The sequence below is a fragment of the Branchiostoma belcheri genome, unplaced genomic scaffold, assembly GCF_001625305.1.
Source record: "Branchiostoma belcheri isolate BF01 breed outbred unplaced genomic scaffold, Haploidv18h27 scaffold41, whole genome shotgun sequence".
Lineage (NCBI taxonomy): Eukaryota > Metazoa > Chordata > Leptocardii > Amphioxiformes > Branchiostomatidae > Branchiostoma > Branchiostoma belcheri.
Window position 1 is genome coordinate 421379 of NW_017804032.1, and position 17257 is coordinate 438635.

General features: G+C 40.4%; 1 protein-coding gene across 1 annotated transcript in view; it reads right to left on the minus strand.

Annotated features, from left to right (window-relative positions):
- The window catches only part of LOC109477896, a 29265-nt gene that overhangs the window by 2925 nt on the left and 9083 nt on the right, over nt 1–17257 (minus strand). Inside the window, exons 2-7 of the mRNA XM_019779356.1 lie at nt 11073–11226; nt 9076–9248; nt 7097–7266; nt 1712–1868; nt 1395–1495; nt 216–444 (exon numbers count right to left, since the gene is read on the minus strand). Coding sequence (XP_019634915.1) covers nt 216–444; nt 1395–1495; nt 1712–1868; nt 7097–7266; nt 9076–9248; nt 11073–11226 — 984 coding nt within the window. The remainder of the gene's footprint in view (nt 1–215; nt 445–1394; nt 1496–1711; nt 1869–7096; nt 7267–9075; nt 9249–11072; nt 11227–17257) is intronic.

Genomic DNA, 17257 nt, shown 5'->3' on the forward strand with positions numbered 1-17257 from the left:
TATATGGTCAGACAGGAGTCTAAATCCATCCTGCTATAAAATTGCAACATAATATATCGATGTAACCCAACACTAGTTACCATGGTGACAGATGTCTGCTTTATGTCATTGAACTTATTAGTTTGGAGGAGAAGAGGAAAAAGAGCAAAACAACATGTCTTCCTTCGGGTAAACAGCAATATTTACAGAGCTTAATTGTATGAAAAAGCCCTTACCGAGGTGCTCTCCGCCGGAGAACTTGAGGACGCCTCTGATGGCCGGGCCGCACCCTGCCGTGTTACAGGCTCGCACCTCCGCCTCCACGGACCCCAGACACGTGATCTTCAGGGACCTATCAGTGGCGTTCACCGTCATGGCCATGCTGCCACGATCCCCCGGGTTGCCGTGGTCGTTCCATTTCACGTCGTACGTCTTCACCTCATAGGGCTTGACTGAGGCGGCAATCTGAGGAGATACATCATGTATAAATTAGAACACAGTAACGATGCTGTTGTCCTACTGTGCTACCTATAATTCTCCATTTTCAAATGACTTAATACATATGGGCACTAACACGTAGACAGGTGAGCATGGCGACAAAACGTAACCCGGATCTTTAAAGCTTTTCGTCGGATATTTAGTCAACGTTGCGTCAGAATCTCGCCTGTTGCAGGCGATATCTCATGACCAGTTTCAGGCACAAGAAGTGAAAACCGGATGGGGGGTGGGGGTGGTGCAAACTCAGTCATGTTTGGGATTGTGTCCTCCACAAGCAGTAGCTCCAGTCAGAAGCTCTGAGGAACGTGTCTGATAAACACCGTAACGTAAGCACGTAGGTGAGAAAATTTGGTTGTGTAAAAGAAAACTTCTGTATCCTATACTTTACCAACCTGATGAAACTATTTTCGGGAATTGAAAACTGTAGGTGTATGTAGACGGAGTGTCACCCACAGATACCCAAATATGACCTTCAACGAGATATTCTGCCAAACTGGATTACGGATTTCGTACGTTCTGCTGACGTGCCAAGTAGGCGTAGCGTTTTTCTCACATCTAGAGACCTCTCAGAAAACCTCTATTAAGTGTGTATAGGCCAGGAATATCAAAAGAATACATACAAGATTATGGCCCGCTGGAATACAAATTAAGGACACTAACATGGCTGACAGTGCCTACCCGCGTCATCGGTGATATGAAAATCGTCGTCATAGTAACGATGTTGTTGTCCTTCTGTGCTACCCATAAACCCCACGCCTCCCAGCATGCAATGGGGTTTGCAAAAATGTATGTTCAGCAATTTTCTAGTACATGTAGTAGCTTATACTATTTTACTAAGTGGCTTTTGATGATTTCCCCTCCTGTTATATTTGTATATCGTATGCAGAATTCCATGGAATAAAAATCGAAGAACTTACCTCACTGTTTGTCCAGGAAATGATGACGTCACGGACAGAAGGTGACATGCAGTTGATGGGGAGCGGCTTTAGAGAAATATTCCTTGGTCCTTCAGACGGGACTGGAAACAAACAAGCAAAAACATTATCGTCTGAATCCCGGCCAAAGTCTGCATTCAGTCTTTGACCTCCTGTCATTCTGCCTGTCAATCTCCCCCACCCATGTGCTCTTCAACCTATTCTGTCCTGACAAACACACACACAAACCCACAGCACCGCCACCCTAAACAAGATTTCCGTACCCGGAGAAATAACAAAGTAGTAGTGTAATGCCTTACTCCGTTCCTTGGTCGTGACGCAGACGGGCTTGCTGTTGTCGCTATGCCTGTCGGGAGGAACCCGGATGGACCACATGGCGGTTAGGCAGTACGTAGTGGCCTGGTGCAGACCTGCGACAGTCAGGGTCGTCTCCACGACTTTCCCGGTCGTCGTGTCCTGTGTGGGGCAAACGAAATAGCTGTCATTTATCATTGGAGACCCACATTTCTAATCATGGTCAGCCATGATTTTTTTTTGCCGGGGGCCCACAAGAACCCGACTTTGTCCGTATTACGTTCGTTCGTTCGTTCGTTCATAACATATCGGATATATTACCATATAAATGAAAACCAAGCAGGTGTCAGAAGGGAAAGACCGGTCAAATGAAACAAGAAGTGACTCAATTCTTTACCGCACGTAACCGCTAATAAACAATTACAAAATGTTTCTTCTCCGTTAGAAAGAGCTCTTGATACATTACAATTGTGCATAAGTCCAGTCTTATTAGCACGAGTCGCCAAGATGACCCATTATTTGTGTCACACATCGTCATCACACTCACGCCACCCTACCAGCTATTCCCATCTTGGCTCACGATCAGCTTTTCAAAAAGTTGTTTCTCTTTTCTTTTGGCTCGTTAAAAATTTTATGGACCGATGGTCGTTGGGAGGGAGCCAACCTTGGTAGTTGGTACACTGTGTGCTTAACGTACCTGTCAGAAATACAGCGCTGTGGAGTGAATTGTATAGTATATTTCTACATTCTGTTGAATACGTTTCTGTGTGCAGTTATACCTCAGATCTTGCTAAATTACATTAACTCCGGGCAACAAGTATAGTTACATACAACAATTCAATCAGTTCACTTACAAAGCTTAAGAGCGGCTTGCGATATTCATAATAGTGATAGTGCTAGCATGCTTTGACGTCACATAGTAGCGTTTGTGTCGTAGGCGTACTCAGGAGTGGGTAATCGAAAAAGGCAGGTTGCCCCCCAGGGTTTCCAAGGGTCGGTAGTCCCGATCTAATTGATAGGTCCGTGTGCGTCACTCACGTTTGAAGCACGCAGAGTTGTCTCTCCGAGGATTTGGAATGATGAACAACTCTTAAAAGGCACGTCAACGTGAAGTATGCTACATATTCAGTAAATCACAGCAAGGCAATTGCTGCAAAGACAATTCAACGTGTGCAACTTTCAGGGACTTCAAAATCTAAGTGGTGTAATGGTACACACTTCAGAGAGAATATGCGTTTTATAATTGCCTTCGACTGAAGGCTATGCCTTCGGAGAAGGTTATGAAATCGGGTTTGCACTGTTTGGCAGATTAGGCACGATAACTCTTGAAGGCAAGGTCCGAGGTTCACGATTTTTGGCAGGCAGGTTGATTTAGGGGTGGCCATTGTCAAGGCTAAAAATGGGCTTCGTGGGGGGTTCCTAAGTCACTGTAGTTGACCTTGGTTTTTGGTGTTTTTTCCTTGTCATCAAGATATCTCAAGAATCCTTAAATGGATGTTCATTATTTTTAGTGGGCAAGTTACCGTTGAAAATGCCGAGGTCAAGTTCAAAGATGGGCCCCGTGGGGGTTTCTATGTCACTGCAGTTGACCTTTGTTTTTTGTGTTTTTTCTTGTCATCAAGATAACTCAAGAATCTTTAAATGGATGTTCATGTTTTTTAGTTGGCAAATTACCATTGACAATACCAAGGTCAAGTTCGGATATGGGCTCCATGGGGGGTCCCCACGTCATTGAATTAGAAAGTACTGCAGCGAAACTTCTGGTTTTTAAATCTCGTGATCTGGACGTGCTAGGGTCATGATTTTTAGATGGTACGTAGCTCTTGTGCTCACAAAAAAGTGCCGTAAGTTTGGGCCCCGTAGCAGCTTGTTTGGGAAATGCAGAGGCATTTGTTTGAAAATGTCTGAAGTAGGATAGCTCAAGAACCGGTTGACGGATTGTTGTTATTTTTGGGATCTCGGTAGCTTAAGTGATGCTTGACCTAATTAGATGACAATTACACAGATCACGATCTAATTTACATAATTAATGACAAAAGTCTATAAATCTGCTGTGTTCCATAATAGAACAATTAAAATGGTGGCATATTTAATCAAGAGGAAGAGGAACAGTAACAGATATTAATTATGTAAATTGTGACCCAATTTGATTAATTGATAAATTGATAAGAGAAATCTAAATGTCTTTCATACTGCAGTTACGTAGTGGACTTTTGGTGATTGTTAGTTTTTCAGTAGTTGAAGTTGTAGAATAGAATTTTTTCTTAAATTTTTTGTGAATAGGTTAAGGGGTTTAGATTGAGGGTTTAAAGTTTGGAGTCTGTAGTAGGTTGTGGGTACGTGTAATAGCCTAAGGACATTTTGTTTGCACATCTTTAAAGTGTAGGCGAAGTCTTTGTCCTTTTATGTAGTTGGTTAAACTAGCAGCATAGTTGGGTTAAGTAGGTTACGCTAACAGGCGTGTTGTTCTATGTAGTAGGTTAAGATAACAGATATCAGGGTGAACTAAGGTAAGATAACAATCACACTGACAGGGTGTAGAGATAATTGTTTGAACAGTACCAACGAAGTGTCCTATAATAACAAGAGTCTCAGCTACTCTGAAAACAGCCCTGACAAGTTAGTACTGTATATCAAAATAGACACAGATGTGGAAGTGGGTCACATCCTTGAGCTCTACATTATCTGGGGCAGGCAAGCAGTTTTGATAGAAACAGGCTGGGGTCACAAATATTTGGTGTCAATAAGGCTTAATTTGCATAAATAATGAGAAAAATGCTATAAATAGTAGTATAATGCAATAGTGGCGACTGACAGGAATTTCATACTGGCTGCATTTGGAAGTTTGACTTTGATGGGCTTTGTGGGGGGTCCCCATGTCATTGAATTAGAACGTACTGCAGTGAAACTTCTGGCTTTTAAATTTCGTGATCTGGACGTGCTAGGGTCATGATTTTTAGATGGTAGTTAGCTCTCGTTCTTTGACATGCTGCATTTTCCCCCTAACTTGTTAAGGGGCTCTGTTGCAGGACTGCTGGACTAGTATTGAGCTTCTCAGACAGTTATCAACAACTCCAGCTCTCTAGCGTTTTGAAGTCGTGTAAACAACGCTAATTGTCTGATTTGCTGGTAAACCAATACCCTAGACCTCGAAAATAAAGACTTATTTATTGTTGTAGGTGAACACAGATTTGCAAAACTGCCCCAAAATGAAAGTTAACATCATTTGTTAACATCATTAATTTTGTCGAAGGCATGAAATCGTGGAATTCTAGTTACATGTGGGTTGCCAGTCGTTGGAAACTAACACCGTTGTGCGCTTGGATATCACTAGTAATTTAATGAAGGGACTGGAAACTTAATGGTCCAGAGCCATTCAATTGCAAAGAAACGTCGACTTATTCGGATTCTGCCTTGTATACTACGCAGCATCGAAAAGAAGTGATGACTAGAAAGGTCGACATTTGCTCGGGAGCAAATGCAGCAAATGGCTTCACCACATCCCCGTACCAAAAATGGACCCATCACCCTCCCGCTCAAATGGAATGTCCCAAAATCAACCCCTGTCTAAAATGTGAAGTGTTCCAATAGTCTATACCCCCATACAGCAATGGAATCTTTAAACGCCTTAATCACATTTTAATGCCTACAGATGATAATTGTGTTACCCAGTGAGACTCCCTTAATCACCATACTATATAGGCCCGTGTTATGTTACTAGCTTGGGTGCCATCCGTTTTGTAACGGGGTTCCTTGCACTCGCACCCCGAGTTCAGAAATTCAATGAGCCCCGTTACAAAACGGATGGCACCCACACTACTCTGCCACAAGCTATGCCGTCAGAAATAATTGGCGCCCATACATGCGATGAATAAACATTTGTCTTGCTCTCGAGCGTGCTATATGACGTGATAGACGTCGTCCCGTCAACAGAAATATTTCCATAATTGGTCAAAGTTGGCGATTCAGAGCTGCGCTACTCGTCCGTCTTTGAACACCTACTGCCTACGGATGTGAGGGTTATTTTGATATAAGACGCCCTCACCCGACCAAGGATCCAATTTATATCAACCCCAGGCGGTGGATTTAGGCCTTAGGAGAATTCTAATTGTGCATTCTGTATAACACATCAACCGCTCGGGTACCTAAATGTTCACAACGTTTCTATTAATATTTTCCAGTGTTTGGTTTTTCTAATCTTTTTGTTGTTGTTGCTTTTTATACGTATGCATCATTTGTTATCTGCGTACATCATGACTGCAGTATACAAAAATATGAATGTTTCCATTGATTTTTTATTTTCACTGTGTAAACATATGTGGGATTTTATGGAAAAGAAGTTTGCTGATATATTGGTAAATTCTACTGTGCTCCTGAGTGAAATATTTGTTTTTTAGAAATCGCCAAAGCTTCTTAATTTGAATGTGTCCGCATTCATATTTCATGTTTCTTTCCTTCGCAAGTTTGTGTGCAACATTAATATTGCACGCGCAAAGACCAGGCAAACTTCATGAGACATTTCCCTTGGTGGAATTAGTATGCAATGTAGAATTTCATGTTGCAGCAAAGTTGAGGGCAATTTGATGACTACATAGGGTTGGAACACCGTGTGTTAGTTTTAACGAGCGTCTGCCAGTTTTGAGCACGCAGGCTAACACTCTTCGTTAAGATTTAACACGCCCAACTAGATTGCTAAACCCACAAACCTAGTCCAGGAAAGTGAAGGTTATTTGAAGGGTTTCTTCTCTAGAATACCATTTTATCACCCAATACATGTGTGGGCGTTTGAAGGAGAGCATACAGTATAATGGTTGACATTGCGTTTAGAGTACTAGTACTTTGTGTCGAAAGAAATGTGTCACATATTAATTTTGCCGACTCGCGCTATACATGTAACGTTAGGGACATAATTTGCAATTTGAATGTTCCTTTTTATAGTACATATTACGTTTTTGAACCTCAAAAAAGTATTATACGCTCAGAAATGACAAGGACCAGTCAGCGATATGGCATCGAAAGACGACGGCCGTTCTGAAAGGCGACGGCCGTTTGCAAGACGGAAATTTGCCCCGCCGATCGTGTGGACTCTTACGAGGACTAACCGGTTGTTATAGGGGTAATATTCACTGACAAATCGTTGATGCAAAAGTCAGTGTCTACTGTAGATGTTCTATACAATACAATACAGTTACCGTGTAACTGTATAAGGTCACGTGTCTGTAACCGTAACTCTCGCGAGATTACGTTTTGAAGTGATTGGTGATTAATTATCCTGATGAAGGCGACAGTGGTCGCTGAAAATTTGATCTCTGTTTAACCTGTGTGATGAAATAAAGTTTTACATTCTACTATGATTACTACCAACACAGATGAACGTCCATGACAGTTACCGTGTAGTTGTCGCCTTTCTTCCACCAGGTCAGTGAGTACATAGCGTTGTAGTAATGCCAGGGATGGCCTTCCGGGTCGAAGGGGGTGATGGGTAATTTGAACGTCACGGTGATCTCGTCCACGCCGACCTCCATGTTGCCCAGACCCAGATGCGGGGTGGAGAGGTTCGCTGTGGACGGACGGAGATGTGTACTTGTTATTACCTTCGCCAAGAAGGTTGTGTTTGTTTTTGTACTCTCCAAGCAGAGGTTTGGGTTTTGGGTTATTTTTGGCGTGTTTTTACGCTTTTTTTATCGGGGTTTCTTTTTTGCACTGGACTGGGGTTGGGTGAAAAAAATTAAATTGCAAAAAAGAAACCCCGATAAAAAGCCTAAAAACACGCCAAAAATAACCCAAACCTCTGCTTGGAGAGTAGTGTTTTCGGTAGCATAGAGTGGCCAATACTAGTATACAAAAGTAACACACTCCTTTCTCAGCATTGGAACACTACAGATCGGCACTGGAACAATGCCGCACTGGAAAACCAGTGCCTGACTTTCCTGAGCACTGGGTGTGAGATATCATACCTATGTACATCGCTGCAGTACCGTGCATAGCCGCTAGATACGTCATATAATTGACCTTGACCTTTGCTGTCCCAACCTCAAGCTATCTTCCAAATATCCAAATGTGCGGCCATTGTAGAGAACCTTGTTAATACAGCAAATCTATACAGACTTACGTTATGTCAACTACATCAGTTAGATACGCAATGTAAATACTACGAGTTTTACGTTTAATTTAGTAATTTCAAGTACATTGAGTATTTCCCATATGGGCTGTAACCACTAGTACCCTTCACACTACAGTTTTCAAAAAAATCTAAACATTCTCTAATACATTGACCTTTTTTTGCACACCGTAAGGGTTATCTACTTGAAAAAACAAAGCAACTGAATCTATCTATAGAATGAAATGTATCAAATTCTTTTGAACAAAAAAGTCAAGGCATTCTACGTGTAACTGATCGTTGCAAGCGAACATTGTGATATATCCACCGCATTTCTATATATGGTAAAGCTTATTGCTAGTGCACAGGTGGTGTTTGGGTTCAGCTAGCCTTGTGCCGTAGTCTCCTTGCAAGGAGGAGCGCCTTTTAAAGGAATTATCGGATTTCTCCAGTAGCTGATCTTCCCACGTATGCTTCCTGCCATAGCAACAGCGCTAAAAAAACCTGCGTGCTCAAGTTACAGTTTGACGGGAAAGAAATCTGAATGTGCAAAACTTGATTAAGCTTTTCCATTAATAGCTTTTGTTCGACCCTGACCGTGTAAGAAATAATACTAGGAGTGCCTTTTTTGGGTAGTTTGTAGCAATCTGATATAATAGCATCTGCGCCAGAAAAGATTGAAATAACAGCTCTTATCCACACAAAGCAGTATTTCCGTATCGTGAGGTAAAAAAAGACAAGGATTTACAATATACACCTTTTATGACTCCAGGAAGACTAGTGTAGTATACATTGTACTTACTAAGGCCACATCAAGTAATGTTTATGAATGACATCAGCGCTCGCATTAATTTTAAAAAATCAATGCGCGCGCTGATGTCAAATTTGAACAAAAAGAAGAAATTTTGTTTTGGAAAATTTATTTTGGAAAAAAAGAAGAAATTTTGTTGCCCTCTGACAGTGGTCAACATGCCGAAAATAGGCAAATATGTCTGTTGCCATTCTGGAACTTGGTTGACAGATAAATCTGAAGAGAGGAGACAAGAAAAGGCTCTAATTTAATGTTTTACATTTACTTTGTTGCAGTGTTGTATTTCATTCCTTTCTATGTGATGTTGCCGCTGAATAACAAAAAAAATTGTTTCACAAGGTTTATGGTCTCAAAATTTGAAAATATAGAAATCTTGTTTTTTGTCCCGCCTTGTTTTTTTGCTATACCTTGCTGTGGCCTAATGGAGAATAAAGTAAACAAACAAAGAAAATACTCACAGTCTTTCGCCGGTCTGAATTCTTGACTGACGGCCCAGTCGGACGACTGTTCTTGGTCATGCGCACTGACGCGGGCCGTCCACCCTCCCATGAAGTCCGTGGCTTGGTTCATCAAACAGACATGCGCAGTGATGTTCTCACAACCAACGACGGACTCCCATGACCTTGACCCCCTAGGTCAAAGGGCAACACAACAAGATTGTACAGTACTGTAAATTCATTTATTTTTGCGATATAAGAAAAAAAAGACATTTTCGCGGTGTTAAAATTTTAAGATCACAACAATTCTGTGATACCTGCTTGGAGAAATGATTACAATTTACCTGTATGTAAATGTCATTTTTCATTTCATACGATTTTCTTACTATTTAGTTTATCTTACATTACTTCGTTACTCCTGTGCTTCGTTTGTCTGATTCATTGTACTTTTGTAATATTCTTTGTTTAAGGAGGACATTAACATGAGCTACGAGTTTGAGTGTGTTTGTCATATTTTATCATAAATCATAAATCATGTAACAACTAGAAAGGCCGACATTGGCTTGAGAGCAAATGCAGCAGATGGCTTCACCCTACCCCCCATACCGAAAATGGATCTATCCTACGATGGCTGCCAATAGTCTACACCCCCATGCAGAAATGGAACCTTCCAATGCCGGAAATAGCCAAAAAGCCCTATTTTACATAACTTTAAAGTGGTGTATGTCAAAATCGTGAATGGCATTCTTTGGACATGTGTCCAAGGTATTCCCATACCAAATTTCAGGTCATTCGGATTTAATATTAGGGCACAGGAGCCAAAAATGTACATTTTGGGTCCGAAAATAGCCAAAAAGCCTTATTTTACACAATTTTAAAGTGGTGTATGTCAAAAGCGTGAATGGCATTCTTTGGACATGTGTCCAAGGTATTCCCATACCAAATTTCAGGTCATTCGGATTTAATATTAGGGCACCAGATCTCAAAATGTATATTTTTTGCCTGAAAATGGCCAAAAAACCCAAATAAAACAATTTTTCAAAAAAATGAAAAAAACCCGTCGGGGTATTTGCCCACTCTACCTTCATGCCAAATTTCGTGTTATTTGGCCGGAAAATGGCAGAGATGAATCCATTTAAAGAAATGGCAGGAGAAGAAGAAGAAACATGAGGGAACACAATATGTCTTCACCACTTTGTGGTGAAGCCATAAAAACCTCTGTAGTACAATAGAAATATAAATCACATGTGATTTCTTATAAGAGGGCACAGCGATAATTAGATAGGCGATCTTAAATAACGTTAGAGTGCAACAGAGCACAGAATAATCGAGTTTCGTAGGACGCGTGGTATTTCCGTACCTATGACGTCAATAGAAATGAAATGTGTCTATGAAATATAAACATATTGGTATGATGACGTTTTATATTAAGATTATTAATGAATTGTTTATAACATTACGGTACACATACAAATTAGTAGTCTCGTGGGCAACAATTTTGTGAACTGTCTGAATAAATGAATGATAAAGATTGGTTGGTTGTCAAGTTTTATCCTACCAGTTGCATCTGCATTGAACGTTCGGACATGATCCAATTCTAAGTCTAATATAATGAAACATAACCACCTCAGAGAGGCACTTTTATTGCTGTAGCACTGGGCCTCAATGTCACTGAATTGTCTATTCAAAATTCGCGTGTACATGTATACGCCGCCGCACAGTTTCAAGTGTGCTAACATGTGCAATCGCGAGTGATTATGGTTCAACATTATTAAGTTCCCTCAATTGTAAACAATTTCATGTTTGGATATGATTGCAATTTTCTACGTCGACGTTTATCAACTTCAGATGCACCTTGACCTTGCCCACAATCCCCTGCGGCTCTGAAACTATGCTTAGTACTAGGATTACAGCTCCGTGAATCCCCTAAAGAAAAATTAAACATTGTTTTCTCTTCATATTCCTTTTTCACGAACATAACCCGACCCTCCCCAAATGCATCATGGTCTATCCCTTACAGTCTGCACTCCACAGTGTAGGTGGTTCCCGTCCCGGCATCCTCTGCGGGCCGCCATGTTAGCGAGTGGTTCATGTCTGTTGACGTCCACGTCACGTCTGAGGGCGGGTGGATCTCCCTGGCTTCACGGATCGCTGCTGGCTCCGGCTCCGCAGCTGGAAATCATATAAAACATAAGATCTAGAAATCCAAGATCTCATACCTCCGTGTAATACTCGGAGTCACGTCGATGAAGGTTAGACATCCAGGCACATGAAAATGGTTACTCTAGAAACTGGATACATTTTAAAAACGACCAGCTTCCCCCCTTGTTTGTCATTATAACAACTTTTCACAGTTGTTTTGAATTTCCTGATTTATTCATTAATAATAGTGAATTTCTTGTTGATTATGTCTATGCACTTTCCCACTGGGCTCCCAAGAGCCACAAGACATGCACCTAGCACGAAATTAAAGACAGGGAATGAGATAACCTTTTCTGAGACCTTTCTGAGATCCGCCGAGATACCAAATTTCACAAACGTCCAAGCATATGTTTGTAGACATAACGCCACATTAGACTTTGAAACGTTAGTTTTATGTTGAGAGATAACTTTTTTCTTTCAATCCAAAACGTGATAGTGTTCATCTTTTAATGCTCACCCCCGCCATTTTCCTGTGTATATATAAAATCCATCAGAAGAACGTTCAAGACTTTTCTATGTCTTTTAAGTCTTTCATAATACAGTGAGAAAGGCTTCTTGGCCTTTGCATCTACCCCATGCCAAGAAAAAAAAACCTCGTATTTCCTGTCTTTACATAATAGAGATAATAAAGATATCTGAAAGCATTTCATCTTCTTTGCATACCAGACCTTAAAAAATGGCACGTTTCACAGCGACGTCTGTTCGGCTAAAGCTGACTGATAAGGCCACACTGACTTTATTATATGGATGGCACCACGCGTGCATCAATTTTCGTTCGCCCCCGGCCCTCCCCCTCCAAAAACTTAGGGTAGTTGAAAGATGCTCGAGGTCGAAAGCAACAGATGCCAGAGAATGGCCTTCCTGATAACAAATTTGGAATGATGTTCTCCGTTGCACAGTACAGTTCTCCGAAAAGCCCTTGAATGGAACACAGTCTATTTTTGTCATGTCATATTAGACTTCAACACACTCTACGCTTTCTGATTGATGTGGGTTTCGCTCTATTATGTTGCTTGAATTTCTCTTGTGTCGTGATGTGGATACAGAAAATGTTTGAAGTTGAGACAGGAGGGTGATGTATTGTGCGCTAGATTCTAAACTTTATGCCGATGTTTCATCGAGGGCTTGCTGGTCGTGAGGTAGCTAGATAATTGGACCCTGGCTGTCATAATGAATTACATCGCCTTAGAGCGTTTGGTATAATGCCCGAACCTATGTCGAACTAAAGCTCGAACATAAATACACATAGGCACACACTCAAACACATATACACCTAAACCCGTACATACATACATATACACATACACACACGTCCACATATACGCTACGTACATTGTACGTCGATGAAGGTTAGACATCCAGGTAATACGATACGCCAAAAAGCAGTTACTCAAGCAACTTGATATGATTTTTGGAAACGACGAAAGGTAGTGGTTTCCAAAAATCATATCCAGTTGCTTGAGTAACTGCTTTTTGGCGTATACGTACATGCATACAGTCACTGAATAAATAATCCGAGAGATAACCATCCTAGGATGGATGCACAGCCAGCAAAACAGCTTTCAAGGCTTTTTCATAAACTTCTATCACCTCTGCGCTTGTAATCTCTCATTGCCCCGATGACCATAAAAGGATTCATCAACTTTCTTCACTCGAGCAGATGAACAAAGTCAGCCATGGCAAGCCCAAGTCTTTTGATATTTCTTTAACGACTTTGAGGCAATTTATCCAAATGTTATAAATGATAATTTACTGCATTTTCCCCACCTAGACTAAACTAAAACACAGGGGACATTTAATTGGTTTCATAGCCTGTTATACACCTCAGAGGAGAGAAATTTGTGATGAAAGGTTGTCTAATAGTGAAGGAAAGACAATTATTAATGCAGTCACCAATTACCGCGTAGACAGACTGATTTTTCTATGCCGCTTTCATGTTCTATATCCATCAATGTAGTAGTAATTCAATATGTCATGTATAAAAGTGAGGCAAAACCATATACATTTGGTATTATTGTGATATCTACGTTGAAAATTGATCAATGCCATTTACTTACTTATTAGTTTTTAATTCCTCCTTGTCAATTAATTGTTACAAACAATATTTGCTTGAACGACAGTCACAACGTTTCAACTTCATTTGTGTCACTATAGATGTTTATTTAACGACTTTGAGGCAATTTATCCAAAGGTTACTCGTATATGCTTGCCTTGAAATATCGGTTTTGTTGATGGCAAACCACCCTGAGACATTAACAGCATTCTGATCCAAGCTTGTGTACACGAAAGACTTCTGTAGGGATCTCTATCGGTAGAATCGGTGATTGTATCATGTCCACGTGGTCGGAGTCTCTACCCAGACAAATACATGACTATGCAAATTCTGTAATTATTATAATTCTTGTATTGAAGATGAATCGCATTTTATGCTTGACTGTATATTATATGATAACGAACGTAAATCACTGTTCAATTCAATTAAGCTCGACAAAAAAATGTAAAACATTATCAAAGGAAGACACTTTTAAATATATCATATCATGTACAAATATAGACGTCATCAATGAAGTATGTAAGTATATTTCAAAATGTTTCAAAAAGAGAGAAGAAGCCAATAGAACTTAGATCTATACCACTTTATATATATATTTCTTTTTTTTTAGCATTGTATACCTTAGACCTGATGTTAGCCTTTCTTTATTACTATTGTTGTAGTACTCTCTAGTACATTGTACATCCATGCATTTATCCCCCTGGGGAATTAACATGCAATAAAGTTTCTATAATAAAGCTCATCAATATGATTTCGTCTATCTACCTATTAGTAAGTATAAACATTGCTTACACAGTTCATGAACAGCGTCAAACAGAACGGAAGAATCATTAAAATCGCCAAAATGCTAAAAGGCGTTCTGATAAGAAATGATTGAGTAAATGTTGCTCCACAGGCGACAGAAAGTCTGCTAAAAATATCTTTCCCTGATGACTATTTCATCTAGTCCCTACGCTGAAGAAGTCACACAGGCGCTGAGTTAATTGTCTGAATATATTACGCATATCTCGAAGTTCTTACAGATAATCCTCACTTCTGTTACTGATATGGTAGAAAATAGGGAAGAGCTGTGCCAGTAGATTCATTAAGAACAAATAATGTAGTTCATATCTTACTGAGGTATCTAGAGTTATTGTGAATTTTATTTGCTTTATTCATCGTTGCTCGCATACATACATGTAGATACAGGTAAGTAGAGAAGGGTAGACGGAAAAAGCAAAAAGCTACGAGTAATTGCATTATGAACATGGCAACCTTTGATACTGTACATGTCTTTCATCTCGACTTTTACCGTTCTCTGAACAACCAAACCTACGCACCTGTACAACAGTGGTGACCTTAGATGCTTACACATGACCGCAGGCGGGTCATTAGAGATGCACTGTTCAGTCAATATTGGCCCGACAAGGGCCGCCATGTTAGGTCGGTCAACAGTGCTGCTTAACATGACGTGACCTGCTCATGAGTAGCCTGGCTACATGTATATGTATAATCTTGCTCCTAGTGGCCCGTTCAACTAATTGGTCGTATGTGTATGTATATGTGTATATCTAATTATGTGTGTGTACATATGAACGTGTGTTTGTGTGTGAATTTGAGATTGTATGTGTGTATTTGTGTATGTGTATGTGTATGTGTATGTGTATGTGTATGTGTATGTGTATGTGTATGTGTATGTGTATGTGTATGTGTATGTGTGTGTGTGTGTGTGTGTGTGCGCGCGCGTGCGTGCGCATATGTATTTATGTGTATATCTGTGCGTATACGTATATGTTTGTGTAAGTGTAAATGTGAGCTTTAGTTTGAATGTGTGTTTGCATGCGTTTAGTGTTTAGATATTCATTTGTGTTTGTAGCTGTGTGTGTCGACCAAACTAGAGAATGAACTTAATACTGTGCCCCCTCCCCCAACCAGTCATGAAGCGGAGAGGCCCTAACTACACGGGAAGTGTGGCGAAAGTTCGTGTTTGAGAGAGTCCGGTCATTTGAGGTAACCGCACCAGGGGATATTTACATTTTCCCCGTGACTTGGATAACCGATAAAAACAATGCCTGGTCCGCGAAGCTGTCAACATGGGGAGATTATGGCACTTACTGGTAGGGAGTTCCAGAGTCATGTTGTCTGACCTTGGTTGTGAGTATTTCACCAGTTGTAACAAATCCTTAAATCCTTTTCTTACCTCGCCGAGGTTATATTTCGGTGCCGTTTGGAGGACTGTGGTTAGTTTTGTCCGTATGTTCGCAGCTGTATCTTACGATCCCTTTGCTACATTTGTACGTAGTTTGGTATACCGTCTGCTAGTATGCCTGAGATGATGCCCGTTGTTTCTTTTTACACTGTAGAGGTTTTTATAGGCCATCTAATTAATATTTCAGAAAACAAACCAAATCTCCATAGAATTGCGGAACAGGTCAAAAATAAATCAAAATCCTTTTTATTGATTAGGCTGAAATTTGGCATGTCGGTAGTTATCAAACTGCTCCGCAAACACCATAATTACGAGACACGGACGAGTGTACTTGTATCCTACGGACACTTGTTGATTTGTTTGTTGACAGTATAAGCTGGACAGTATACTGTAAATGGAGTGTAGTAGAGACAAGTTATCATTATTCGCATAGTGTAATAAACTCGTACTTAAATGCTAGCTGGGAAAAATAAACACACTGGGAGGAAATTACATAAATATATTAGCACAATTTCAGAAACTTGAAATGGGGTTGAAGCAATGATAATGTAGGTCATGTCGATCATAAAAGGGCATTTATTTGCATACTTGCGTGGTAGGATGAAAGGTCACACTACGAAAGGTCGCACCTATGTACTGAAATGTCACCATTGGGTAGCTCTTTTCAACAAACAAGACTCTCTGCAGTAAAATAAACAGGAGCTGTGTACCTTTGTTTTTATTAATATTCATGCTTCTACTAGAGAGATAGTTCTAGACATTTAAGGATATCCATTTCCAAATCTTTAAGAAATCGTCTTAAGTGTAGGCAATAACAGCTGGTGCACTGTGGGCGCAAATACTAGTAGTCATTTACTACTAGCCTGTATACAGTATAGCTTCTAGAATTTCACGGAAAGTAGGTACCCCAGGCTAGAGATCTCGGGATTTCCTAAAGGATTAGTTGAATAGTTGAATGAATGAATAGTTTGAATTCAGTTAAGCCAATAGTTAATCCCTATATCCATGCATTGTTATACACAATGGAATTTTTTAAAATTGTCAGACGTTTCAAATAGCATTTTCACTAGCTACTTTTCGTCAGTGACATCTGTAGTTGAACAGGTATTGTGTTCAAAGTCCACAGGTCATTTCTTTTGACCTTTTCACCTACATACACTACTATGACCTATGTTTTTCTATTAGACCTTTACATAAGTCCCGCTGCATGCTGGGAGACGCATAGCACTTTGGGTAACGCTAGGGGCGAAAACATTACCATGGCGACGGGTCGGACATAGTGCGCATGCGCCGCATAAGCGTTGCCATGGCAATGACCATGCTTGCTCTCTACGTTACCCATAGTGCCCCGCGTCCCCCAGCATACAAAAGTATCTGGGAAACCTAGGAAGAAACTAATGGGCCAATGAAAGTTTCCAAGCTGCCCGATCTCAAATAGGTCACGCAACGCTAGAATTGTGTAGTGGTCTGTCAATACCAATTGCACACAGTCGTGAGTAAAGCCCAGTAATTACTCTGGCCTAAATCTAAGGAGATATATCGACTCTTTTCAGTTCAAAGCACCCGTGTTTTTTTTTTACCCTTAAAACCAAGAAATATTGACTCCACTGGAAAGATGCATCGGTCTGCAAATTAATGAAACCTATACCTAATAGCCCTGAGGATTTGGAAAAATAAGAACGCTCTAATGAAAAAGCTCAAACTATAACGGTCCACACTCATACTGTGTCCAATTATGAGACAGCGTGTACATTTCATTA